We start from the raw sequence: 26,965 nt of genomic DNA on the forward strand, positions 1-26,965 counted from the left end.
TCCTAACCCGCCCAGGACCTGGGAAGCAGAGCTGGCCCAGGAAGAGCCTGACAGCTGCCAGGGGACTGCGGTGCCTTTTCTCTCACACTCTGCAGCTTCCTCTCTCCTACTGGTGGCAGGGCGCCTTTGTACAGTTCTAGGACTGACTTATGGATCTGGAAACGAAACTAAACTGCTCTAAAGTTTCCAGCTCCGGTCTTTCTGTTTCCCGCTATCCGCGGTATCCCAGTCTGGGCGCGGCACGGGGCGGGGCCAGGAGCTGCGGCGGCGGAAGCGGCCAGGCAGGCGGGAGTACAAGGGGGTTCTGTGCGGCGCGCGCCCCGCCCCGCCCCGCCTGCGCCCTGCCCAGACAGCGGACCAGCGGGCGGGGCGGGGCGGGGCGGGCGCTGACCGCCGTCTCCTTGCGTCCCGCAGGCTGGGAGCCCGCGCCACCGCGCCCGGGCGGCCGGCGATGATCACCTAGGAGGCTGGCGCGGGCGGGCGCGAGCGGCGGAGGAGCCGGGCGCGGCGACACGCGGCCATGGAGCGGGAGCCGGCGGCGGCCGAGGAGCCCGGGTCCCCGGGTCGTCGTCGGCGGCGGCGGCGGCGGCGGCGGCGCGGAGACAGCAGGACGCGCGTAGTGCGCTCCAACCTGCTGCCGCCCCCGGGCGTCGAGGACCCAGCGGCCAGCGCGACCAAGGGTACGCGGCGGCGGCGGCGCGGGGGCGCCCAGCACCTGGCAGACAACCGGCTCAAGACCACCAAGTACACTCTTCTGTCCTTCCTGCCCAAGAACCTGTTCGAGCAGTTCCACCGCCTGGCCAACGTGTACTTTGTCTTCATCGCGCTGCTCAACTTCGTGCCGGCGGTGAACGCCTTCCAGCCCGGCCTGGCGCTGGCGCCCGTGCTCTTCATCCTGGCCGTCACGGCCTTCAAGGACCTGTGGGAGGACTACAGCCGCCACCGCTCGGACCACGAGATCAACCACCTGGGCTGCCTCGTCTTCAGCAGGTGAGCCGGGCGCTCCAGCCTGTGGAGCGCGGGGTCAGCTCAGGGCCACCGCGCTCAGGCGCTCCGGGAACTTGGTGTTGGGCGCGGTGTGAGTGGCACCGGGCGGGGTGGCCCAGGAGCAGCTGGACGGGGGGCGAAGGGCCTGGCCTCTTTTGCGCTGGGGGACGCAGAAAGCAGGAAACCTAAATGCTGGGCGCGCGAGAGTACCTTGCCCGCGATTGGCACTCAGACGCCGCGTCCAAACCGGAATGATCCCAGGGCTGGAGTCCAGCAGTCTCTGGGCGTCCGCATCCTCACCGCTCCCGCCTTTTAAGTAAAAAGGAGGGAAATCCATGCCCTGCACTCTGGTTTGAAGTCCTAGTTTCAGTTTTCGGCCAGGCTCTCTAAATAACCTCTCGTCTTGGGACAACAGTGAAACTGCCACCAAGTTTTGGTGTAACCAGCACAGACATATGAAAAAGCAGGGGTAATAATAGCAGTGTCCATCCATTGATGTGAGCTGTAAGCAGGCCACCCAGCTGGGCACCATCCCATAGTTGACTGTTTAATGTTAACTTTCTAAAAATTAACCCCAGTTTCCAAATGGAAAGACTGAGGCTTTGAGGGGTTTTTGAGCTTTGCCCATGGTTGGTACCAGGAAATGTCACTACATTGGACACTTTCTCTCTCCCTGCGCCTCCCCAGAGTTTCGGACCCTCAGGCTGGGGGTGACTGCTGTCTCTTCTCCCTTTAGACTCCCCAACCCAAAAGAGCCACTGGGCTGCAGAGCAGTCTTGGAGCTGTGTCCAGTAGCTGAGCCCACCTCAAAGTAGAACCCTTCAGGAAGACAGATGGGCTTGGTTTCCAGACAAAGCTCAGCCCATCTTTCTCTCCTGTTCACCTTGCTTGACTCCTGGTGTAGGGGGCTGATGTGGGCCTCTGAGTTAAGTCTTGTCAGGCTTCCATCATGTGAGAGGCTTCTAGGAAACCCCTTGTGCTCACAGGGGCAGATTGTCCCCCTAAAAGATGACAGTCATGGTTATTCCTACCTCTTAGGAAAACATAGATTCAGAGTATTATTTCTGACTGTCCTAGCAACACTGGTTGTGCTTCATACTTATTTTACAAATGGGTAAACTGAGGTTCAGAGTGGTTAAGTAACTTGCCCATGGCCACACAGCTGCTATGTAGTGGTATTGGAATTTGACCCAGGTCTTTTCAGTTCTACAGCTTTTCCAACATTCTGGTGCTTGAGTTTCTTAAATTTATATAAAACTCACTTGAGGAGCTTGTTAAAAATAACAACTCTCAGGCTCCATTGCCAGTGTTTCTGACCAAGCTCATCTGGGATTGAACCCAGGAATCTGAGTATTTAGTTAGCACAGAAGTGATGCTTATATAATGGCTCACACTTTGAGTAATGCTGCCCTCTTGCTCTCAAGGGATGCCCACTGGCCAGTCAGCAAGCATGATGTCGGTGGACAGGGCTGTGGGATTTCCTGGCTCCTGTTTGCAAAAAGCTGAGGCCAAGAAGGGAGGAGGCACCTATCTCACAAATGTCCTCTGTCCCTAGTGTGAGGACTCTGGGAAGCCGTGCCTCTGGCTTCTGTATGACGTAACTCCGGTGGGACTCTGGCAGGTTTAAGTCCACACACATACCACTTCCTGTTATTACTGAGCCAGTAGCTCCCGTAGCCTCCTTTTCAGAAATACTTGGGCCTCAGGAAATATAGTGTATTTTCAATTGACAAAGTGTTTTTAACCCATTAAGTCAATTGATCCTTAAAACAACCATCACCTCCAACATGCAGATGAGAAAATAGGATGGGACCCAAAAGTAGTTCCCTTTACTCGACCTCAGAAGGCTTCACAGGATTTTGAAACATTCATCTTCCGCTTGGACCACACCTGTCCATGTTCTCACCTTCTATCCTGACCAGACTGGGATTCTTAAATAATCAGTACAGCCCTAGGGGGCAGGTGCTCGGGATAGTGGTGCTTTCAGGAGACTTTCCTAAATATCTCCTAGCTCCCAAGTTGAATGCCTTGAATGCTTTCCTGGGAAAAGAAGGGGCCTTCTCCTTAGGAAGGCCCCAGGTGCTTATGTGTAGATATGAGAGGGGTGGTAGCTGTTTGTGGAGAGGACTGTCCAGTCATCCTTGCTCAGGAGCCAGGTAAAACTCTTTGAGGCCCAGAAAGTCTGAGATTGATGTTTTCAGGATTGAGCTGTGAGTGATGTGGATTTCTGACCCCCCCCCCCCCCCCGCTCCTCTGAGAATGGTGAGTGACATATGCACCTGTTGCATTCCAGGCTGTGTGTAGCTGCCTTGAAACTCCTGTCCATCAACTCAAACCAATGCCCTGATTTGCTCCTCACCGTGCCAGGCTCTAGCCAGACCCTGGGATAGAAAAGGAGGAGGCTGGGTCTCACCTGGAGCTTACTGTGGGGACTGATTGTACTGTAGGATGTGTCCATGGGCAGGGGACCTGGTAGGGCTCCTAGCCTAGGGATGCAGGATACAGGTCAGGAGAGGCCTCCCAGAGGAGGGCATGAGTGAGGACCAGGGAGGATGTGACCAGACAGGGAGCAGATGCTACTGTTGAAGGAACATGGTGGTGGTGATAGGGCACAACAGGGTCACAGGGCAGCCTGAGACTGCAAGCAGGCCATAACCTGTTTGTGAGGACAAGGTGTCCAGGATCTCAGGGGACTGGCATCAGGACTGGCCAGAGAAACCCAGGAGAGGACTTATTTTATGTCTGGCCACTTTGTTGAGTGCCTTTGGTTACTACAGAGATGATGGGAAACATAGTTGTGAACAATCAAGGTCTGTTCCCTTCTGTGTCATTGTTCTGGTTGATACACAGAGGGGTATAAATGCAGTCAAAGCGTATGTAAATGCAGAGCGAGAGCAAACTTTAGTTGAGGAAGGCTTACCTGCTGACACTGTCTCTGGATGGTGGCTTCTCTTGGTCATCTCTGTGTTCTGACTGCAGCTAGAAGTGCACCAATCATTTACACCATTATTTATGTGGTGTTTCCCTCAGTAACATAGTCCTTGGGTCCCTTCTTTATGAGAATCCCCATCAGACTTGTTAGAAATGCAGCTTCCCAGCCCCCACCCCCCTGAACTGTTGAGCCTGTGGAGGTGGGAGAGCTGGCATCTACATCATAACTTTGTTTACATATGGAAGTTTGAGAAGCAGTCCTCTGCTTCCATGTCCTGAGCCCATTGTATCCTCTCACGGATTTCAGACTGTTGGTATTTAGGAAAATCCTCCTGAGCCATGCCCAGTGGGATGAGAGAGAGGTGGGTGATCCCAGGAGGTCAGGTCCAGTCTGTGGCCTCCCAGCTGGTGGGAAAGGTCAGTTTGAGAAGCAGTCCTCTGCTTCCATGTCCTGAGCCCATTGTATCCTCTCACGGATTTCAGACTGTTGGTATTTAGGAAAATCCTCCTGAGCCATGCCCAGTGGGATGAGAGAGAGGTGGGTGATCCCAGGAGGTCAGGTCCAGTCTGTGGCCTCCCAGCTGGTGGGAACGGTCAGTTTGAGCATCACTCAGCTGTGGACTAGTAGGTTGGGGTGGGTGTGGGAAGCCCTTCATGGTCACACAGACCTCCTTGGTACTGGCAAAGGCTGTCCAGAGAAGTCCTCTCCCTTGGGGCCACAAGTCCTCTCCCTTGGGGCCACAAGTCCTCTCCCTTGGGGCCAGCTGGGACAAGGCTGGTGTCACCAGGGGCTTGGACAGAGAGGGGAGCAAATGGTTGCAGGGTGCAAGGCTGGCAGGGCTGGAAGGGGAGAGGGGACAGGAATACAGAGTCAACTTGGAGATTGGTGATTCTGGTGGCAGGAAAGCAGAGAATAGCAGAGAAGGAGTTGATGAGGAAGTTGAAGAAGGAACATTCCTAGAAGGGGCTGTTGCCCAGGAGAGGCAAGGGGAAGAATCAGGGACCCTGCATGGAAGAAAGCGCTCTCATCCTCCTCTGCAACCATTAAGAGCAGTGGGTAACACTTGTTACAATAAGCAAACCTCGGGGCGCCTGGGTGGCTCAGTCGGTTAAACAGCTGCTCTGAGGGTTAAGTGTCTGCCTTCGGCTCGGGTAATGGTCCCAGGGTCCTGGGATCGAGCCCTGCGCCTAGCTCCCTGCTCAGCGGGGAGCCTGCTTCTCCCTCTCCCTCTGCCACTCCCCCTGCTTGAGCTCTCTGATCTCTCTCTGTCAAATAAATAAATAATCTTAAAAAAAAAAAAAAACAAACCAGAAAAAACCAAGCAGACCTCACCCCTGCCTCCTGTTCTCAGAGCAGGCCTTAGAAGGGCTCAGCTTGAGGTGGGGGTGCTGCACAAGGCCCCCTGCCTCGCCTGCACCCTCTTTCCTAACTTGTGAGGTGGGGTGTTGGCCCCAGGTCCACATACCCCTTCTTGTACTCTTGTCCTATGGCTCTCCTGCCCTCTGCCCCAAACCCTGCCTGGGTCAATGTGTAATTTTGTTTCCCTTTTGCCTCCATTCCCTTTGTAATGACTCAAATATAGTCTTACTGACATCTTCCAATGTCTGTCTCCCAGGTGGTGGAAACAGTAGCATTTCTGCATGAAATAACCCGAGGGGACTTTTCATAGAATCATTTGGGCTTTGTACTTGGATCTGAGTTCCATCCTCTTTTGGGAAAACAGGTAGTCAGGGGGTGCTCTAACGCTTATCTTGGAATTGCGCTAACTTTGTTCCCTTTCCTTTGATTCTCACTTCATTTCCCCAGCTCACAGGCGTTATCTGTCCAACCGGCTTACCCTGGCCTTCATGATTTGTTTTTTCAGAAGAGCCTGAAATGACACCCAGTAAAGTTCTCCTTTTGTTTTCTGGGCATTTATCTTGCCTTTCCTCTCTTTCCTTCCCTTTCCTGGGGAGTTATGTCTCTTCCTTGTCAGCAGCAGAAACATCTTTTCCCTGGAAGCATAGCAACTTTGTCTTATTCAGAGTAAAATATTTGCAAAAGCAGAGACACCAGGACGAGATCCAGGAGACAGGAGCATGCCCAGATAATGCATGTCCTCTTTACACAGGGATATCTCTCAGATACACTAGGCAGGGGGACACTTGAGGAATAATATTTGGATGTTGCCATTCACATGGTTTTTAGAAGTTATTTTTCTTTTGATACCTGTCATGTGTCACATGTGACTAGGCTCATGGTTGTCAAGTTGTAGAAAAAGAACCTTTCTTTTCCTAAAACCTTGGTTGCCCTCGGAAGGTAGGCATGGGGCAGGGTTTTTTTTGTTTGTTTTTTTTGGGGGGGGGTTTGCTTGTTGATAGGAGGCAAGTGTTTTATATGTATAATTCCATCTTAACCTAACAACAGTCATATTTTCACATCTCCATTTTTCACAGGTGGGGAGACTGAGGCCATAATTCCATCTTGTCCTCCCAACAGTCTCATTACTTTTTATATCCCCATTTCTCAGGTGGGGGAGACAGGCGTCAAGACTTGATAGCTTGCCTAAGGTCTCCCTATTAGGAGGCAGCAGTACCATAGCTGGAGTCCACAGTCCTTCTGCTCTGACTCTACTTTTGTAGATATTTTTGTACTTGAGACCCCTCCCCCCAGAAGACAGGCCTCATTTAAAAAAAAAAATTGAAAGTTGTATTCATCTCAAAGTACTTCCTAACTTCCCATATGATTTCTTCTTTGACCCATTAGATATTTAGGAAGGTCTTATTTAATTTCCACATATTTGTGCATTTCCCAAATTTCTTTCTGTTACATCTGTGTAAACTGTTAAATCTGTGTTACAGATTTCTAATTTCATGCTATTCACACATATAGAGAAGTGCACGTATAACATACCATCATGCAGTTTCAACAGTTAGCAGCTCATGGCCAGTGCTGTTTTATCCTACCCCTCCCTCTCCCATTTATTTTGAAGTGCACCCCAGATATTTCTTCTTTAATTATTTATCTTTCGAAAAGCAATGATTCCTTTTAAAACTAAACTGCATATCTGAAACTAATGATGTACTATGTGTTGGCTAACTGAATTTAATAAAAAAAATAAAAATAAACTGCAGTTTCATTATCATACCTAAATTTATACTAATTCCTTGATATTATGAAGTACCCAGTCTGTGTTCAGATTTTCATTTGCTGGTAAATACTATATATATATTTTTCAATCTGTGTGTTTGAATCAGATCCAAATAAAGTCTCACTGTGGTTGGCTGATAGGTCTTTTAGGTCTCCTGTAATCTGTGGATATCCCCCTCTAAAACTCCATTTCTCTTTCTTATTTTCTCCTTGCAATTTGGAAGAAACTGAGTTATTTATACTGTAGGGCTTCCCGTGGTCTAAGTATAACTGATTACTTTCCTGCAGTATCTTCTTTTCTGCAGTAATTCCTGTTTAGTGGTAGATTGGTCTGGATACTTTATCAGAACTTCCTCAGGTACAGATTTGACTTTCTTTTCTTTTTGTTTTTTTTGGGGGGTTTTTTTTGGCCAAAACCACATTCATAGATGGTGTTCTGTACTTCCATCAAGAGGAACATAATTTTTTTTGTCCCTCTTTTTTCTGATGGATGTTAGCAGCCATAGGTGATCACTGCCTCCGTCCATTAATTTGTTAGTGGATGCCAAATGTTGATGGTCTAATTCTTTAATTTATTATTGGGAATACTTTTATAAAAAGATCCTTCCCCTCATCTACTACCTAAGTTCCCAGTGGTACGACTCATAAGAAAAGAGAAATAAGTGTTTGATTTAGATCCCTGGCATCTTCTGATGGGAACCAATTGGCTTTCTAAAACTTTTAACCTTTTATTTTGAGATAATTTGTAGGAAAATTGCAAAAATAGTGCAGAATTCTTGTATATCCCTCACCTACCTTCTCCTAATTTTAACATTTTATTTAACTGTACTACAGTGGTTAAAACTAAGAAATTAACATTAGCACAAAGCTATGTAATTCCATTTTTTTTCGAATCTAAACAGTTTTCCCTTAATGCATTGCTGTAGGTCAGTTATTTTGCATATCGATCCTGTATCCCCCCCACCTTGCTAACTCATTTATTAAGGCTAATACTTGCTTTGTGGATTCCTGAGAATTTTCTCTATACTATCATGTCTTGTTCTCGATCTGAGAGGGAAACATTCAGTCTTTCACCATGAAGTATGGTGCTAGCTTTGGCTTTTATATAAATGCCTTTATCAGGATGAGGAAGTTCCCTTCCGTTCCTACTTTGCTGAACTTTTTTTTTTTTTTTTTTAAGATTTTATTTATTTATTTGAGAGAGATAGAGACAGCCAGCGAGAGAGGGAACACAAGCAGGGGGAGTGGGAGAGGAAGAATCAGGCTCATAGCGAAGGAGCCCGATGTGGGGCCCGATCCCATAACGCCAGGACCACGCCCTGAGCCGAAGGCAGACGCCCAACCGTTGTGCCACCCAGGCACCCCTTTTTTTTTCTTTTTTGATCAAGAAAGAGTGTTAGATTCTGTTAAATGCTTTTTCTTTATCTGTTGACATGATCATGTGGCTTTTGTCCTTTATTAAATTAATACAGTGTATTACATTGATTTTCATATGTTAAATCATTTTGCCTTCCTGGGATCAATCCTCTGTGGTCATGGCGTAGAATCCTTTTTATAATTTTCTGGGTTGAGTTTAGTAGAATTTGCTGAAGATTTTTGCCTTTGTTATTTATATGGGATATTGAGGGTGTGTGTGTGTATATCCTTGGTTTTGCTCTAAAGAAAACACTATACTGGCATCATAGAATGAGTTGGGGATGTTCCTACTCTTCTCAGTTTTGGAAGAATTGGTATTAATTCTTCATTAAATGGGAAAATTTAACATTGAGGAGAACTTTATGCTTTTCTTTGTGGGGAGTTTTAAAATCACTAGTTCAATCTCAGTACTTGTTATAGGTCCATTCACATGTTCTATTTCTTTTTGAGTCAGTTGTGGTACCTTTTTATCTTCCTAGGACATTGTCCACTCATCTAAATTACCTTGTTGGCGTGTAGTTGTTCATAATAATCCCTTATAATTCTTTTTTATTTTTGTAAGGATGATGGTAACATATCATCTTTTATTACTAATTTTAACAGTGTGAGCTTTTTTATTTGCTTGCTCATTCTATCTAAAAGATTTTCCAATTCTGTTGATCTTGTCAAAGAACCAAGTTTTTTGTATTGTTGATTTTTCTCTATTGTTTTCCCATGCTCTATTTCATTTATTTCTGCTCTAATATTTATTATTTCCTTCCTTCTGTTTGGCTTAGGTTTAGTTTGATCTTCTTATAGTTACTCGAGGCAGAAGGTTAGGTTATTTTTTGGGATGTTTTTTCTTTGTTAATAAACGTACTGACAGCTATAAATTTCCCTGTAAAAACTACTTTAGTTGCATCTCATAAGATTGGATGTATTATATTTTCTTTCTTTCTTTTTTTTGGTCTCAAAATATTTTCCTGTTTTTCTGGTCATTTCTTCTTGACCCATTGGTTATTTAGTAATGTCTTAGTAATTTTCACATGTTTGTGAATTTTTCAAATTTCTTTCTTTTACTGATTTCTAATTTCATTTGATTGAGATACTTTGTGTGATATCAATCCTTTAAATTCATTGAGGCTTGTTTCGTGATCTAGCCTAGAAAATGTTCCATGTGTGCTTGAGCAAAATGTGTAGTCTGTTGTATGAAGTGTTCTATAGATACCTATTAGCTCTAGTTGATTTAAAATGTTATTTACATTTTCTATTTCCTTGTTGATCTTCTGCCTGTTGTTTTAGTCATTATTGAAATTAGGGTGTTTGAAGTCTCCCAACTTACTGAATCCTTTATTTCTCCATTTCTGTTAGCTTTTGATTCATGTGTTTTGGGGCTCTGTTAGATACATAGCTTTTTAACATTTTTATGTCTTGCTGATGAATTGACCTTATTATCATTATAAAATGCATTATTTGTCTCTACCAGTTCTTGTCTTAAAAATCTATTTTGTCTAAAATTAATATAGGTACTTCAGGTCTCTTGGTTACTGTTTCCATGGTATATTTTTTCTCATCCTTTTACTTTCAACCTATTTTTGTCTTTGAATCTAAAGTGTGTGTCTTGTAGATGGCGTATGGTTGAATTATGTATTTTAAAAAATTTATTCTGCCAACTTTTGCCTTTTGATTATAGCATTTTATTAACATTTAATGTAATTACTGATAAGATAGGGTTTATGTCTGTCGATTTGCTGTGTGTTTTCTGTATGTCTTACATGTTTCTGTTCCATAGACTTCCATGATTGCCTTCCTTAAATATTTTTCTAGTGTACTATTTTTTTTTTTTAAAGATTTTATTTATTTATTCGACAGAGAGAGAGACAGCCAGCGAGAGAGGGAACACAAGCAGGGAGCGTGGGAGAGGAAGAAGCAGGCTCATAGCGGAGGAGCCTGATGTGGGGCTCGATCCCATAACTCCAGGATCACGCCCTGAGCCGAAGGCAGACGCTTAACCGCTGTGCCACCCAGGCGCCCCTCTAGTGTACCATTTTAATTACTTGTTGTTTCTTTTACTATTTTGATGTTCTTAGTTATTGTAATGGTGCTATAGAGATTACAAATAGTATCTTAATTTAAAATAATGTAGTTCACATTAATACTAACAGTTTCTATAGTGTATAGAAAATTTGTTTCGTATAATTCTATTTTCTCCCTCTCCTTTGTGCCTATAAATTTGCATCTTTACACATTATACATCCATCAACACAGATTTATAATTATTGCTATATGGAATTGTCTTTTAAATCCACATAGGAGAAGAAACAGTTTTGAAAAAATATACTTGTCTTTTTTGCCTCAACTGGTATATCACCTTCAGGAAGCTGCAGTGTTGAACAATTGCTGCTGATTCTTTTCTTTTTTTTTTTATTTTTTTATTTTAGAAAGAGAATGCGCTCCCCCACAGGAGTTGGGGGAGGGGCAGAGAGAGAGATAATCTCAAGCCAACGCCCTGCTGTGCACAGAGTTTAAGGCTGGGCTGGATCTCACAACCCTGAGATCATGACCTGAGCCAAAAGCAAGGGTTGGACACTTAACTAAGGGATCCACCCAGGGGCCCTGCCGCTGATTCAATGCATGCCCTGGGTATAGGGCTTTTCCCACAGAGCGAGGTCCAGATCAGCTCCTGATACAACATTGTTCTGGGTTTGGGACTTTCTGAGGAACTCTGAACTCAGCCTACGCTTTCTGGTGGCATCAAGTCAAGATGATTTTCGTAGGTACTGTGGAGCTAGGGAGAGGGCAGTGGGAATAGGTCAAGTTCAAAATTCCACAAATCCTACTATTGCAGCTTTTTTTTTTTTTTAAAGATTTTATTTATTTATTTGACACAGAGAGAGAGATAGCCAGCGAGAGAGGGAACACAGGTGGGGGGAGTAGGAGAGGAAGAAGCAGGCTCCCAGCGGAGGAGCTTGATGTGGGGCTCGATCCCAGGACTCTGGGATCAAGCCCTGAGCCAAAGGCAGATGCTTAACGACTGAGCCACCCAGGCGCCCCCTACTATTGCAGTTTTTCTTGCATAAACCCCCCTCAGCTTGTGGCAAGCCTTGTTAACACCCAGCTTCTGAAAAAGTTGGTTTGGAAATTTTGCCAGTGTTTGCTTTTATGTAAGAGGAAATTTATATGGAGGTCCTCATTTCACCATTCTGGTAGTCCCACCTCCTGGTCAGGTATTTTGTACAATTTCCCTCAGTTTGTGTTGGTGTACTGTTTCTCATGATTAGATTGAGACCTGGGTTTTTGGCAAGAATACCACCGAAGTGATGTCCTTCGCACTAGATGATATCAGGGTGTACATGATGCCTGTATATCTTATTATTGATGACACTAATTTTGATCTCTTGGTTAGGATGGTGTCTCTTGGGTTTCTATATTGTAAATTTATTATTTTCCTGTTGTAAAAAATTAATATCTTGAGACTGTATAGGTATCTTATTTCTTCTCAAACTTTCACCCTCCAACATAAGCACCCACAGGCAGATCTTGGTGGTGTTCTAATGGTGATTATTTTTTACCCTCATTCCTTTTGTATTTATGGAGTAGAATTCTTGGAAGAGCCATTTTTTTCCTTCTTCATTGGTAATTTACTCATTTATTCCTGTCAGTGGAGATTTGTGGATATTTATTCTATTCTGTTGGTTGTAATTGAATGCTGTTGTAATTTCTGTTGTTGCTCACACAGTTCCAGCTTTGCTGACTGGGAGCTCTTTCAGTGTAGCCCTGTGTCCCTTTGACATGTCCTCAACCTTTCTTGTACTCTTCCCTGGCTCTAAGATGTTCCAGGCTTATCTTTTATTTTCTTTGCTCCAGTTCTGGAATTAGCTACTTATCCTAAGGGGTATTTAGCTTTTTAAAAATAATTATTATGGATTTCATGTTTAAATATAATCCATTGGTTTTTGGGTCTGTTGTGGTTATTCTTGTAGTTGATATCCTCTGGTCAATAGGAGCCAATCCACTTGGCTCCTGAGTGGGTTTTTTGTTTTTTTTTTAAAGATTTTATTTTATTTATTTGACAGAGAGAAAGACAGCCAGTGAGAGAGGGAACACAAGCAGGGGGAGTGGGAGAGGAAGATGCAGGCTCCCAGTGAAGGAGCCTGATGCAGGGCTTGATCCCAGGACTCTGGGATCACACCCTGAGCCGAAGGAAGAGGCTTAACAACTGAGCCACTCAAGCGCCCTGGCTCCTGAGTTTTTCGATATAACCCACAATTATTTTTTGTTTTTTGAGTTTTTTTTTTGGTCTGTATCCCCAGCTCATCTTAAATATTTCCTACCAACCAGAAGAGGCCTTCTTATTTTTTCCCCTGGTTTTATTGAAATATAATTGATATATAGCACCATGTCAATTTAAGGAGTACGGCACAATGACTTGACTTAAATATATCATGAAATGATTACCACAATAAGATTAGTTAACATCCATCATGTCATACAGATATAAAAAAAAAGGAAAAAAAAGAAAAAAGTTTTTTTCTTTGTGGTGAGAACTCTTAGTGACCTTACATATACACCACAGTATTGTTAGCTAAGTCACCACGTTGTACATTACGTCCCTACAACTTGTTTATAACTGGAACTTTGTACATTTTGACCACTTTCACCTATTTCCTCTATTCCCCCACCCCCTGCCTCTGCTCTCTGTATATATGATTCAGTTCTCTTTTGTTTTGTTTTGTTTAGATTCTACACAGAAGTGAGATCATAGAGTATTTGACTTTCCCTGTCTGACTTATTTCACTGAGCATACTGCCCTCTAGGTTTATTTATCGTGTCACAATGGCAGAATTTCCTTTTTTCTCATGGCTGAATAATATTCCCTTGTATATATACACCACCAGTTTTTTATCCATTTATTTGTCAGTGAACACTTAGGTGGTTTCCATGTCTTGGCTACTGTAAATAATGCTGCAGTGAACATGGGGGCACACATATCTCTTCCATATAGTGTTTTTGTTTCCTTCGGGTATATTCCCAAAAGTGGAATTGCTAGACCATATGGTAATCCTGTTTTTTTGAGGAACCTCCATACTGTTTTCCACAGTGGGTGCAGCAGTTTGAAATCCCACCAGTGATACACAAGGGCTCCCTTTTCTCTGCATCCTTGCCAATACTTGTTATTTCTTGTCTTTTGGGACTAACCATTCTGATTGGTGTGAGCTGATACCTCATTGTGTGTTTGTTTGTTTGTTTGTTTTGTAGTTTTTGATTTGTGTTTCCCTAATCATTTGTAATGTTGAACACCTCTACAGGTACCTGTTGACCATTTGATGTCTTCTTTCAAAAATGTGTTAAAATCCTTTGCCCATTTTTAATTGGATTAGAAGCCTTATTTTTTTTTTTAAAGATTTATTTATTTTAGAAAGAGAGAGCATGTACAGAGGGGTGGGGGAGTAGGCAGGGCTGGGTAGAGGTAGAAGAGGAGGGAGAGAATATCCAGCACACTCCCTGGTGAGCATGGAGCCTGACGTGGGGCTTGATCTCATGACCTTGAGATCATGACCTGAGCTGAAACCAAGAGGCAGACGCTGAACCAGCTGAGCCACACAGGCGCCCTGAAGCCTTGTTATTTTTAATCCAATTCTTCTGTAGCTTTCAGTGCCCCGTGAAGCCCAGTATCCTGCTTCGCTTTGCCGTGGTATAGCTAGATCCTCACCTGAGGGTCATTCTTTGTGATGTTCACAAACTCTGCAAGTTCCATCTTTCCTGGAAGGGGTCAGGTATCTCCTGTCTGGGGACAGTACTGCACCCAGGTGTACTTGCAAATACTTGGTTATCACAGTGACTGCTGGTCTTCCTGGCACTTGGTGTTCATCGGCCCAGCTGCCGAATGGTATGTGATGTACTTGCTTTGCTCTGGACAGCCCCACCCCGTAAGGAACTGCCCTGCCATCATTGAAAAGCATTTTTGGAAGACTTTGAAAGTACCCACTTATCTGTGTTTCTGGATTACTCGACTTGAGAAGATTGAGAAGAGCCTGTGTGACATTAGGGTCCTGCCCTTCACGAAAATGGGGTGGTCCAGCTACTTGTTGAATTCCTAATTCAGGGGAGCCCAGTGTACTTATTTGTACAAGTCTTATCCTTGCTATATTTAGTTCATTGCAAGAACTAACAGGAAAAAATGGAAAGGCTATTTTGATTTTGCTTTTTTAGAGTACTCTTAGCTTAGCTTTCCATGTTTGCTTGTTTTGCATTTTCCCGGACTACAGTTTGTGCGCATTCCCTGCATATACGGTCTGTGGTTATTTTTCCCCTGGGCATACTGTAGTTCGAAATACTTTGCCTACCAAACTATTTTCATTAGGTAATAACAAATTCGTTTGCCCATATTAAGCCAATCAGGGACAATTAAAACCCCTTCAATGAGGTTGAACCCTTGCCAACAGTTAGATGCTGGGCAGGCTGCATCTCTCTTCAGCCCAGTGCCCTCATCTAAATAGGAGGGAGGATTAAGTGAGATGATGCCCAAAAAGGTTGGAGCAATGCCAGGCAGGCAGGTCAGTGTTTGAAGAAGTTATCTGTAGCTTGTTATGATGATTATTGCTACTACTGTTATTTCTGTTATTGTTCAGATCTTTTAGTCAAAATTTTCTTAACATTGTTAATTACACTGAAGTAGATGTACTTCCAGCCAAAACAAAGAACTTTAAGTGTCATTTCACCTGTGTGTTTTTACCATGGGTAAATGGACAGTTTTTGAAAAACATTTTGAAATATTGAAATAATGGAATAGTGGACTCCCATTGCTAACTTCCTGGATCCCTGACAATCCAGGGATACCCTTGGTTGGCTTAAGTATCTTCTTAGAAATGCATTTCACTGGAAATGCACTGTGGGGAAATAGCAAAATTAAGGCATTATTTGCTTATTAGAGAGCAATGTGTGATGTATTTTGGTAATTATTTGGCAATAACCCTTTTTTAAAAAAATACATCAAATAAGTTTAATTCATTGATCTGTTTAATGGTGTCTTTGAAATTCTGTTATAACAATTTAAAAAACCTAAAGTAAAAAAACCTAAAGTAAGTCTTTGGTTTTCAAAAGGAAAACAAACCTAGAGCTGCCAGGACTTGCTTCCTCCAGAGATGGGCCCTGCAGGACTCCTCAGAAGAGTGCTTCCCAGGCATCAGGGTCCATGATCCCTGATCTTAGAACAGTCCAGACATTAGATCTGCGTGGGAATCTGCCTTGGTTCTTCTCCCCCAACAGGTTTGCCTCTTTCAGGAACTGTAGCACTTTCCTAGAAAGGCCCAGGGTGTGAAACAGACACCCTGGGTCTTAAAAAGCTGCCCCCTCCAAAGCTCTGGAGCCCCCCCCCCCCAAATCCCACTTCTCCCACCTCTCTTCCTGTTCTTCTACTTCCCCCACCAGTGCTTTTCTGAATGGAACCTTCTGTCTCTGAAGGAATCTGGTAACAGAGGGGTTAATGAAATGGAAGGAAATCCAGCTGTCACCAAACAATTGAACTGAGCTCTTTGTTCTCACCCTCATACTACTCTTCTATCCCACCCTTTATTTTGGGGTACTTCTAATAGCAGTTTTTTAAACAAATCAAGTTCGGGAGGGTCTGTTTTTGGTTCCTATTTCCATCCTTCATCATAATGTGAACTTGGGACTCTTGGTGGTATGTGTAGTGTGTCCGCTGTGGACGGAGAGGCGAGCGTGGCCGATGCTTAGTGGCACCCCATCTGTGCAGCAACAGCCTCATTCGGGTGGCAGTTCCAGCGCTCTAAAGGGGTGAGTGGGTGGAGGAGGGGCCCTGGGACTTACTGTGAGGGTGTGGCTGCATCCTTTTTCTGTGCATGGGCAGAGACACAGATGGGGCCTCTCCCCCAGCCCTCTGCCAAGTTGGATATCATTCTCATTTCAGTTACAAAATCCATCCACTCTCTCTATCTCGGTCATCGTCAATGTACAGTGGTTCAGGAAATCTATTGACTCAGAAAACTCAGAACAATCTGAGGCAAAAAGGCAGCGCAGGAAGTGAGTGTGTTATCGGGAGGGAGGCCATGGTTCCTCTTGGGATGCCTTCAGCTTTTGTCTCTCAGAACAGGCAAGCCATTTTTAAACATAAATCCAAATGATATGTTTCAGAATGTCTCCTATAGATGACAAATAAGGGCACACATGTTCCCCACAAACGTTCAGCAGTCTCAAGATACACATGGCATTTATTTATTTTCTGAAAAAGAGCACTTTTATTAAATTGCATAATACTAGCTATGTCTTGTTCCTCCTGGCTTGTTGGTAGAAGCCTAGGCAGTGCCATTCCATATTGTAATTGTTATCACCCTCATTCTTTTCTTTGTTCATTTTGCCAGGACAGACTTTAGTCAAATCAGATGTGTGCGACTTTTCCTGGCACTTCGCTGGCATTGTGACTTGCATTGTAACATTTTCCATTTACAATTTTTCTTTTTTTGGAAAGAAAATCGTTGCCTTTAAGTGGGATGGAAAGTTTGATTCATTGCGTTGAAATCTGGTTGCTGCGTTGCCTTCTGTAGCACCACGGTGAGTGCACTGTGGCTGGGACGCCGCCAGTGCAGAGGCCTGGCTGCTCCTTCAGACAGAGGTGAGAACCAGAGTTGGGTCCCAGTGCTGTGGCAGCAGCCCCACGGATAGGGACATCTTCATGGGTTCTGATCGGACTCACCACTGATCACCATAAACCTCCCTGCTTATGGTCTTAGTTTCTTTTTACCCTTTTGGTTTCATATCCTATTAATTCCTCTGTGATGTGTGTGGGGGATATAATGGGAATTCCTTCATCATAAGCCTGTGGGGCTGGGAGAAGGGTGTGTGGATGGGTGGAGGGAGCATCGTGTCTGTAATTCTTGGCTCTGTTCCCAAAAAGTGCATTCAGTAACATTTTAAATCAGTCAGTCGCTGCATTGTCAGTCCTGTGTTAACATTGTCATTTCATTGTCTGTATTTGAGGTTTTGACACCTGGGGCCTTGTTGACCCTGAGGTTACTGCCACTCCCAGGAACCAGCCATTTCCTAGAGACAGCAAAGGACTTGTCTGTGAGTGCCCCTTTCATATGTAAACCAAAGAATCCAGAGCCCACACACCAAACAGTTCCACTTCTTTATCAGGCTGTCACACTCAGGGTCACCATCCCCCTGCCCTAATCAGCCCAGGGCCAGGTGCCAGACTAGGAGGGGCAGCCCCTATGCCCCTGCTTACCCTACCCTGCCCATTCCTTCCAGTGGAAACCACAATAAAGGGTCTTGCCAGCATTTTCTCCTTGTTCCTTTTTTTTTTTTTTTTTTTTTAAGATTTTATTCATGTATTTGACACAGAGGGAGAGAGAGTGCACGCGCGCGCACAAGCAGGGGGAGCCGGAGAGGGAAAAGCAGGCTCCCCACTGAGCAGGGAGCCCGATGTGGGGCTTGATCCCAGGACCCTGAGATCATGACCTGAGCTGAAGGCAGATGCTTAACTGACTGAGCCACCCAGGCGCCCCCATTACCTTGGTTATTAATCCGATCACAAGTCCTTAATGTAGAAGAGAGGCCAGGGAGTTGCAGTGTGAAAGGGGCACAAGAGATCTCGCTGGCTTTGAAGATAGAAGAGGAGCCACAACCTGAGGAATGTGGATGGCCTGGAGAAGCTGGGAAGTCAAAACAACAGACTTTCTCCTGCATCCTCCAGAAGGAGCTCTGTCCTGCAGAAACCTCGGCTTTACCCCCGTGAGACCCATGTCCCACTCCTGATCTCCAGAACTATGCGATAATACATTTATGTCGTTGTAAGCCACTGAGTTGTAATTTGTTACGTCAGCCATAGGAAAAGAATACATTTGTGTTCTTGGAGTATATAACACATGCCAAGTGCTTGAACTACAGCTTTTGATGTGTTACTATTGATTTATATAATTTCAGTTAAAAACATCTGTAGCCATTTGAATTAGCTGAGAATACATGAGGAGCCCACCTTGCTTCCTGGGATCATGAAGACATGATACGATGGAAAAGAGGTGTTTATTTTTTTTTTTCAGTTGAAATATTTATTGATAAAACATTACACATTTCTGTAGTACTATATGGTTTCAGAATTTTTATGAACTTGTATGGTGAATTTCCCGGCTGGCCCTGCAAGGTACTTGTAAATTCTTTGTTGACCCTCTAGGGAAATCATGGGCCAGAGAGAGGTCTCAGCTCAGGAGGCACAGAGCTGGGGAGCGGACAGGTGGCCCTTGGGCTCTGCGATCCCAGGTGATGCTAGCAGGGCGACTGGCCACCTGCTGACCGTGTGTTGCTGTTTATGAGCATCCTGGGCCATTTTCAACTTGGATGGATGTGTGTGTGGATGGGATCCAGCTATTAAATGTTTCAGGCTTTTGAGAAAGTGTCTAGAACCAGATAATTATCCTGATGACATGGCAGAACCCAGAATTTACCAAGGGTAAATGACAAAGAGACTGCATATATCCTTTTTAGAAAAATTTAAATGTTATAGACAGTCTTTTTAGTGTAGCTGGATCATATGAGTAATCTCCAAACTTTTTTGATCTCATACCTGTCAGTAAAAAACACCTGTGCATGTGCAATTAATGTGTATTTATTTATGTATAAGTCATAGGCATTCAGTGCATGATTGAATGAATAAATAAATAAATTGAGAAATAACCATTACAAATTAAAGTTGTGGTGTTTTTTGCATCCCAGTGGTGGTGTATTTTTTGTGTGTTGCATCCCTTCAGGGACTGAGGTCCTAGAACACCTTCACGTAGCTTTATGGTTGTGAAATCATCTCAGACCACTGATAGAACGTTGCGTATTTTTAGTCATGTATCAGTCCAGTTCATTGTCTTGATTTCCTTTTTATCTGGGGTTACTTATGATGTTTTAGAGAACTGTAGGCACCACTGATGCCCATCCTGTGCACATAGGGACGGGCCTTACTTGGTGCAGTGGGGCTGGTTCTGGTGAGCAGCCTGTGAGCTGCTGGGTGTGTGACTGCATCCACTTTCCCGACCTGCGTGGGTCACCGCTGGTACAGGTGGGGAGCCAGCACAGGCTTGTCCCTTCACACAGGGCAGCGAGCTGCGCCGCACAGCCCCACTGGCTACCTATCTTTGAGTGTGCTTTCTCATGTACCTTGAAATTTTAAAAAATTTTACCGTGGTAAAATATACATGACATTCGCCATTTTAACCACTTTTAAATGTACAACTCGGTGACATTAATTACATTCACATTGCTGTGTAACCATCACCACCATCTATGTCTAGAACTTTTTCATCGTCCCAAAGTGCAACTGTACCCATTGAACAGTAATTCCCAATTTCCCTTCCCTAGCCCTTGACAACCACTATTCTACTTTCTGTCTCCATGATTTTGACTCCTCTGGGTACCTCATATGAGTGGCGTTATTCATGCAGTATTTGTTCTTTTGTGGCTGGCTTATACACTTAGCATAATGGCTTCGAGTTTCATCCATGTTGTAGCATGGGTCAGAATTTCCTTCCTTTTTGGGGCTGAGTAATATTTAGGGATGTGTACATACCCCATTCTATTTACTCGTTCATGTGATGATGGGCCCTTGGGTTGTTTCCATCTTTTGATGTTGTGAATAATGCTGCTGTGAACATGGGTGTGCAAATACATGATTGACTATCTTATGGTTTACATTTATGGTAATGTTTTGCATGGATTTCATTTGCATTCCCTTTCCAGGGGATGTATCCAGGATGGCAGAGTAAGGGAAGGTTATTAAGGCAGGGTGAACTGCGTATGGGGTCATTTTCCTACTGTTAGCTTTTGTCTTGCTCTCATGGACTCTAAGAAGGTCACTTTAGCCCCTTAACTGGAGGTGACAGTGCCGACGGACAGGCCTCCAGGGGCTCCAGCCAGGGCCAGGTGTGTACCTAGCACACTTGTCCCCCCGACAGATGAGTACACATAGTCGCTTGGACGGGTTGCTATCAACAGTGACAATGTCAAGTGCTCCTCTGTGGTCTGTTGCCTAGATATTATCCCACTCTTTATCTTTGAGTTTGACATTCCTTTTGAATCTAGAGGCAGCCCTACTTGCTGGCTGCATGGGCACTGCTGTGGGCTTGCAGCATAGTGTGGGGAGCAGTGCTGGGTGCTAGGGGCACGCTGGTGGAGGAGACAAGGCCTGGTTACTGCAGCTTCATCACCAAGGTGGCGTCTTATGCACACTTGGAGAGTGGGCCATGCTGACTTGTTGATTTTGAAGCCATGATTTGGTCTTTGTTGCCGTTCAGTCAGCTGTTTTACCTCCATCTTCCTTCACGGTTATTCATAGTATGCGTCCTTTGTTCACACTGATCTTTGGCTGTCAGATTGAGAAGTTGCCCGCTAGTATATCTCATAGCTCAGGAGAACCGCTGGCGGAGGGGTGTGCGAGCCGAGGTTTTACCTGGTGAGTGTCTACCCATGGCATGCAAAGGTGCCATGTTCTTCCTGCATTTGGGGGATTTCTCCTGGTCAGTTCAACCCATCAAAAGGCCCTTGTTCAGTGATCTGCCCTTTTGGTCAAATCAGAGGCATGCAGTGATTGATTATGGGACAAACAGGAAGGTCAGTCTTATCTAAAATATGTCTGTGAAGCCAGGGACCTCATGTGTACCTACGGTGATCCCGCCAAGGCTCCCAGTCTTCCTGGCCCCAGCCCCATTCCATGTCTCATTTTACAGGTGGGGCTAAGCATGTCCCCATCAGGCAAGTCTGCGGGTCCACAGTGCTGGCTGCTTTGTGGCTGGGAGCTGAGCCAGGGTGTGTGGGGCAGGCAGGGGATTGTGGTGCGGGGGCAGGTGGGGCTTCACCCTGGCAGCTGTTTTTCTGTCTCACCCAGTTCTCACTGTGTGATCATAAAGCCCCCTCTGAAAGAGGCTGGTTTTAAACCCTCTTTTACTAATGAGTGAGGGCTTGCTCTACCTAAATTTTGAAAGCTTTCGGGAACACAGAAGTTGCTTTTAAAGGAAACAGTTTCACTTATTTATTTCCCTTTTGATTACCTGAGAACTTAATATATCTCTTTAAAAATAGGGCACCGTAAAAATGAATATGTTAGGAACATGGTGATAGGTAGAAAAATATCTCTTAAACTTCATTACTCTAGACAGGATCCTTAGTTTAGGAAAACTTACAAACATTCCTTTTATTTGCTTCATAATTCACCTTGAGGTTGCAGTTAGTTAACCCTCCCTTTTATGGAAGGTCCAACTGGCGTAGAGATAGGATGCAGAGTGAAACCCAAAACTTGTTTTCTCAAGGTCATTTCTACAGAATGGCGAATTCTCTCTTCTCTTTTTGAAAATGTTCGAATTGCAATGATATGACATACAACCAATTGGAAATAATACATGTTATCAAAGTATATGACAAAGACCTTTTTAATAAGGTGTGTGCTTTGTGGCCTGGAATCATTTGTTTCTGATATTTTAGCTCCTTCATGTTATTTGGTATGATAGTAAAGTAAGGCGTTATCTCCACTTGAGTTGTCTTGAACAAAGATTCTACTGTGGTGGGCGTTGTCACAGTTTTGTCAGGATGATACTATCGTTATAGACAGATACTCCAAAGCTGTACCTTGAGACCCTGGGAAGAGGAATTAGGTGAAAAGGAGCTCTTTCTGACAGTTGCCTGCTGAGTGTTCTTGAATTTAGAGTTTTGTACATCAACTGGAAAGAGCATCCAGAATAGGTTTTAGATTAGTGGGATCTGTGGCGGTAGCTGTGGACATGGTGCGATTTACACAGGGAACTCATGCTGGGAGTGTTATATTGGTGGTCACACATTTGTCTTTTATATTGGGGATGAATTCTCCTTGAATATCCTCAAAGGACCCTTTCTGTTCTTGATTCTTGGATGTACTCTGAATACATGGGAATCTGTGAGGTTACAGCTAAGGGGGGGATGTTGAAAGAAGCTGCATTCATTCATAGATGTCTAAAACACCTGCTGTGTGTGTGTGTGTGTGCATGTGTGTGTGCGTGTCTGTGCATGCGTGTGTGCACACAAAGCTGTGTTTTCTGTAATGTAATGTTGGATTCTAATGACAAAGCACTGTATAGAGAGGAATATCTCTTTTCTGCGCCAAATCTGAACACTGAGTTGGGAAAATTTGTCTTTGTGTCTATATACAGCCAAAGTTCAATCGGTTTCCTTTTTTTTTTCAATAAAAAAGATAATTTATTATGCTCTCTATCATTTAAATCACATCTCTGTCCACTTGCACTGAAGAGGGAGAATTTCCTTCCATTTCTAGTTTTCTGCTTTGAAATTTAACTTCTGCAGAGGTGTGCTCCCTGAAAGTCTCTGTATATGCTGATGTGGGTTTGGGCGGTGATAAAAGACTTTGGAATGCCACAGCCACATCCCAGACCAATCATAGTAGGAGCGTGGAGGATGGACCTGCTCCCTTATGGTTCATGTCAGCTCTCTGGCACCAGGGAGAAGGCACAGGGAGTGACTGTATTGGACAGGAATTTGCACAATTTAATTTTGTACCCTCCCTCTAACATTAAACTATGGACACCTCCTGCAGCTATTGAGAATGCTAGCTTTTGAAATTCTGGATAATGGAGGGAGGTAATCTTAATATTTAATTAAAACTTTTTGATCATAGAGTCTGACGTTTCCAGTTAAAAGAGACCTTATGAAATTAGGGATGATGTTTGGTGACTGTGGCCTAAAATACTGTTGACATCAGTCATGAATGTAGATTATGTAAATTCTGTTCATCATATTCTGTGAAAATCATGTGACCCTCATAGAAATAGTTCAGAACGCACAAATTAATATAAATTGATGTTTTAATTTCTAGCAATTCCTTTAAACACAGTCAGTACGTTCCAGAACAGGGTGGTATAGATTCACTTCTCCCAGCCCCTTCACTGTAAATACAATGAAATCCAGGAAATAATTCAACAGGCACAGTAACAGGACACTGGTAGTTGGAGAAGAAGGCAGATTGGCTAGGTACCTTAGAACCTGAGGAATGATAACATGGTGAATTCTCCAGATTTCCATTTTAATCTCCCATATATACCCAGAGTAGACATGGAGAGGTGTGTTACCAGAACTGCCAACAACTATGGACAAAAACAAAACAAAGCAAAATAAAAAAATGCTATGGCCAAAGGAGAAGGCCAACAGAGACTTGGTGGGAGCCCAGAGTCCTGCTCTACATGCTTGACGCCAGCAGGCACATCACAGAGCTCTGTGTCTTCCTGCTCTCTATCCAGTGGCAAAAGGAGACCCAGACCCAGGGGCTTCTGCCCACCACCCATACCACAGCAGAAGGTGGCCCAGGGAGGTGCCTTCCATTCCCTTACTAAAAACATTTATAGAAAGACCTACAGTTAACATCATATTTCATAGTTGAAAGTCTGATGCTTCCCCCTTAGGAATGAGAACAAGACAAGAATATCTGCTCTCATCACTCCTATGAGATATAGTACTAGAAGTTCTCATCACTCAAAAAGATAGAAAAAAGAATTAAAATGCATACAGCTTAGACAAACAACAACAACAAAAAACCAAAACCTCAATTTGCAGACATGATTGCCTATGAAAAAAATTCTTAAGGAATCTACCAGAGACACCCCAAAACCTCTTCTAGACCTAATACATTTGCTCATTAAGATTACAGGATACCTACAGATTCAATGAACTCCCTCTCAGAATTCCAGTGGCATTTTCACAGAGCTAGAACAATTCTAAAATTCTTATGGAACCACAAAAGACCCCAGATAGCTAAAATAATCTTTAAAATAACAAAGCTGGAGACCTCACACTTCCTGATTTCAAGCTGTATTACAAAGTTATCGTAATCAAAACAATATGGTATTGGAATAAAAACAGAAGCATAGATCAATGGAACAGAATTGAAAGTCCAGAAATAAACCCATGGATATATGGTCAGTTAATTTATGACAAAGGAGAACTCAGAAATAAGTCCACAGAGATATACCCAATTAATTTTTGACAAAGAAACAAAAGCAATTCAATGGAGGAAGTATAGCCCTTTAATAAATGCTGCAGGAGTAATTGGGAAAAAATGAAGGAAGGAAGGAAGGGAGGGAGGAAGGAAGGAACATAAACCTCATACCTCAAAAAAAAGTTAGAAGGGATCATAGATTTAAAGGTAGAACCATAAAACTTTTAAAAGACTTTTTGGGACTTAGTGCTAGGCAAAGAGTTCTTAGTCTTCACCCCAAGAACATGATCCATAAAAGGAAAAAAACCTGATGAACTGAACCTCATCAACATAAAAACATATGCTGTGGGACAAATCTTATGGAGAAGAAGACAGATTACAAACAGGGAGACAATATTTGCAATTCACATATCCAACAAAGCACTTGTATCCAGAATATATAAAGAACTCTAAAAACTGAACATTAACAACAACAACAACGGAAAAATCCAATTTGAAAATGGACAAGCCCTAAGGAGACACGTCACTGAGGACAATATATATGGAGGGCAGTAAGCACATGAATAGATGTTCAGCATCCTTGGATAACAGAAATGCAAATTAAAACCACAGGAGATTTCACTGCACATCTACCATAGTAGCAAAAATAAAAATGGCGATAACACTAAAACATCAGAACATTCATACCATAGGATGCTATTCAGCAATAAAAAGGAGTGAGCTATTGATACATGAGACTTGAATGGGTCTCCAGGAAACTTTGCTGAGTGCAAAAAGCCAATCTCAAAAGGAAACTTATTGCTTGATCCCATATATGTAACATTTGTGAAATAACATAATTATGGAGATGGGGAACAGAGTAGTGGTTGCCAGGGGTTAGGAATAGGGGAGGGTGGGTGTGGCTACAAAGAAGGACTTAAATATGGGGTCTTATATTTGTGGTTATAAGAGGCTTTGTACATGGAAAATTACATAGGTGTACATACACAAACATGCTCAAGTGTGCTCAAAGCAGGTGAAATTGAAGACACTGTGGATTGTCCCAATATCAGTTTCCTGGTTTTGCTATTGTACTCTGGTTGTGCAGTATCTTAACATGGGGGAAGATGAGTAAGAGTGAACAGGACTTCCCTGTACATTTCTTTGCAACTTCCTGGGTATCTGTGATTGTTTCAAAATAAAAAGTTTAATAATAGTCATTTCATTATTAAGAATTATATTACGAAATATGAAAATGAGACACAGAAACTTACCATACCTAGTGACCAGACAATGGGAGCGGGAAACTGCCAGGACCACAGCCTCAGGAGGGAGCCCTGGTCCCTTGGGATGCTCTGCCCTTCGAATAAGAGTGGGAGAGAAGATATGCCTGCTACTTTTTCTAGGCAGAGGTAGCATCAGAGATTTACATCCTTTCCAGGAAAGATGAAGCACTTGGGTAACAACATCTCTTATGGGTATGGGCATAAGCATGTAAAATTTGTGAATAACTATAATTAAGGGCAAATAGAGGATTCTTACTATTATTTCAGACTTGACTTTCAGGAGATTTGTTTCCCTGGTTATAAGGGAATATTAGCTTATTAAATTAATGCCTGGAAATATCCACCAGTATTTTATTTTAATGTACTTTTATCTTATGGTTATGAGCAATTCAGATAATTGCAGTTAGAATGGATACACTCAGGCATACACCCTATTATTTATTATCCCATTCTCAATCCTAGGAGTGTTACAGCCCTTTGCCTTTTAAATCAGAACTGTAATTGTATGCTCACTGCCAATGTCTTCTAGAAGGAACAAGTACTAAGTGAAAGCACATTGTTACATCGTGGTTGATAGCTAAGTAAATATGCATTTTTAACACATTTACAAGAAACGGATACTATAGCGAAATACTACACTGCTGTGGGATGTTCCTAAAATAAACAAGCTTGCAGTCAGAGACATTCACTCCCATGAGACAAGACATAGTGAAAATGGGGCAGGTGTCTTGTACTCATGGAAAGATGAGGAAGTTCTCAATGGGAAATGCTTCTGAAAACGCACTGATTGTTAACTGTAAAAAAAACACTCCTTGTAGAACTGAAATAGTATTGTGGAGTAATACCCACTCTCTCCCTGTTTGCTCAGGGGAAATAGGTTTTAAGGAAATGCCTCATGCAATATTATCAAGAACCATAACTCTCAATGAGATGCTTCCCATAAAAAGCAGCCAGGGACTGTTGCAGATTGAGTTTAAAGATACAGAAAATCCTTAAATTTGTATGGCACCAGAAAAGGCCCTTAATCGCCAAGGAACTGTTGAAGAGGAAAAACAAAGCTGGGGGCATCATGATGCCGGATTTCGAGCTATACTACAAAGCTGTGATCACAAAGACAGCATGATACTGGCACAAAAACAGACACATAGACCAATGGAACAGAATAGAGAACCCAGAAATGGACCCTCGGCTCTTTGGGCAACTAATCTTTGACAAAGCAGGAAAAAACATCCAGTGGAAAAAAGACAGTCTCTTCAATAAATGGTGCTGGGAAAATTGGAC

General features: G+C 43.5%; 1 protein-coding gene across 1 annotated transcript in view; it reads left to right on the top strand.

Moving 5' to 3' along the window:
* Positions 1-520: 520 nt before the first annotated feature.
* Positions 521-26,965, top strand: part of ATP10A (ATPase phospholipid transporting 10A (putative)) — a 190,930-nt gene continuing 164,485 nt past the window's right edge. Inside the window, 1 exon segment of the mRNA XM_040642656.1 lies at positions 521-990. Within this exon segment, the coding sequence (XP_040498590.1) occupies positions 521-990 (470 nt within the window).

This window comes from Ursus maritimus, unplaced genomic scaffold (genome assembly GCF_017311325.1).
Source record: "Ursus maritimus isolate PB19 unplaced genomic scaffold, ASM1731132v1 scaffold_27, whole genome shotgun sequence".
In the NCBI taxonomy this organism is placed as follows: Eukaryota; Metazoa; Chordata; class Mammalia; order Carnivora; family Ursidae; genus Ursus; species Ursus maritimus.